General features: G+C 36.0%; 1 protein-coding gene across 1 annotated transcript; it reads right to left on the bottom strand.

Annotated features, from left to right (window-relative positions):
* Window positions 1-553: 553 nt before the first annotated feature.
* On the bottom strand, window positions 554-2,308 carry LOC127087890 (uncharacterized). The gene has a single exon (XM_051028809.1). It carries the CDS (start codon window positions 1,928-1,930, stop codon window positions 860-862), a length of 1,071 nt encoding a protein of 356 aa, XP_050884766.1. The 5' UTR covers window positions 1,931-2,308; the 3' UTR covers window positions 554-859.

Here is a 2,308-nt window from a genome sequence, read left to right as displayed (position 1 = left end):
AAAGGAAGCATGAGCCAAATTTAGAAAACTTATAATTAGTTGAATCTATGAAATAAAACAACATTTTAGTCCAAAAAAAAACAGAAATAACCAATATTTTTACTAAAGAACGTAACATATTCTTAAAATAAACTATCACATCGTCCAAACGTTTCATGGGCAACAAATTGTCAGTGTCTTTCAAAATTCTTTAATAGTGATTGATCCTTCCATACCTTTCATCACTTTACCAATTTTAAACTACTAGCAAAGTATAATTATGATATATACCAAATACAATCACCAAATTCAGTAATTTAACTACAAAACAAGCAGAACAAAAATAAAAGCAAATTAATAATGATAATTTGATTTTGTCTTAAGGTCAAAATTTGGAAAACCTTAATGACCTTGTGATTTATGTCACATTTTCTACACGGCAATGTCCTTTGAAAACCGCAAAAGCCAGAGTCACATCCCTCACACCCAACATATATGATTATTGAGTAATCTAAGGAGCAATAATACTTCTAAATATGAAAGACAAAACTTCAAAAATAAGTACTAGTAACAATTATATGAAACTCCTATGGTAACTCTAGATTAGAAAAGCAAAAGAGTTGTATTTACAAGCTCATTCATCATATGAACATAGAACCTAACAAACTAAAACTTAGAAAGAAAAAAAAAACAATCCTAACCCTAATCCTAATTCTTATAATCCTATGCATAATTCTAATTTGTGTTCAACAACCACACTTATGACCGCAATATAAAGGATTTTGAGATCTCCGCAAGATTGACAAACAACAACTACTGAAACCGTAATTTAAAATCATCAACCTATGAACATATCTTTTGCTGATGAAACTAAATTGAACTAATCTTGCCTCTTTGTTGACATGCGTTTCAAGAACTCATAAGTAGTAATCATAGTCGTAGCCGACATAGACATCGACACCCACCTCGGTCCCAATCCTTTGTAACAAGCAAACAAACCACCTTCATTCACCAAATTCCTAACCGTTTGCGCAAAAGTTAACGGCCGCCTTCTCCCATTCTCCTCCGTATCCAAAACCTGCAACCTAGTCTTAATAGTATCAAACGGCATTGTCACAATAGCAGAAACACCACTAGCCACAACAGCACTCAAACCTTGTACACCAACCATAACCTTAGAATCAGGTCTATAACCAACACACCCATCACCACCACCCAAATTACTACCACTCTTACACAAACATGAACCAAAATTACCCCAAATAAACCTATGAACCATAGAATAAGAAGTCCACCAAACAGCATTCGATGGCGCATATGTCAATATCGAAATCCCAAATCCTCTATAGAATCCTCTTGGCCCATCATTATAAAGAATTTTTCTAAACACATCTAAACCATTTCTATAATTCTCCGAATTCAGATTCGCCAATATACTCTTTCCTCCACCACGACCACCACCGCCACCACCACTACTACAACCTTGAACCATGAGTCTCTGACTAACAACATCAATCGGAGTCCAAACCAACTGAGCAGACATAGCTGAAGTAACACCAGCTGCAGCACTAGCAACAGCAGTAGCAGTATTATCAGAAAAACCCAAATCAACAAAAGCAGTACCAACGCTACTCTTGGTAACCTCAAGTGCTGTCATGTAAAGTGCTCTAGCAGGGATAGTCCCCATCAAAGAAGTACCAAAACCTTTATAAAAGCCTCTAAAACCTTCGTACCGCATAATAGCACATGACATGTTGATACAAGAGTAGTGTGAAGAAGAAACCTGTTGCCGAGTTTTTAAAACCACCATCGGATAAAGTGCGGCGGAGACGCCGGAGAATAAGGCGGCGCCGAGGAAGAAAAACTTCGATTTGTCTAGCATGTGCCAGTCAATTTCTGCTGGTAAATGGATTTCGGAAGATGAATCGTCTTCTACTGTTGTTAAACTCATTTTCGCCAGTTTGGTGAGAAAGATGAAAAAGAGGAAGAAATTATGAAAGGAAAACCCTTTTTGCTAAACGACAGCGTTTAATGAATCGCAATCGAGTTGATAAGTTGAAGGGTCCACTTAAGGTGGGTATCTTTTGTCTTTTCCTTTGTTCTAATAAATGAAAAAAAAATTGTTTGTTTGAGAGGAACTTCAGGTAGAGAAAGAGGTGAGAAATAAAAGCAAAAATTGAAGAATAAAGTTTTTTTTTAGTTGTTCATCTTTTTGATGGTGTTGTGTGAAGAATGGATAGAGATGAATGAAGGTTCAGAGAGAAAAAGAATGAGAGTACAAAAAATATAAGCTGTGTGAAATGGAAGAGAAATGGATGGAATGGGACAA

Source organism: Lathyrus oleraceus, chromosome 5 (genome assembly GCF_024323335.1).
Source record: "Lathyrus oleraceus cultivar Zhongwan6 chromosome 5, CAAS_Psat_ZW6_1.0, whole genome shotgun sequence".
In the NCBI taxonomy this organism is placed as follows: Eukaryota; Viridiplantae; Streptophyta; class Magnoliopsida; order Fabales; family Fabaceae; genus Lathyrus; species Lathyrus oleraceus.
The sequence above is the reverse complement of the archived record's forward strand: the minus strand, read 5'-3'. Positions and strand labels throughout refer to the sequence as shown.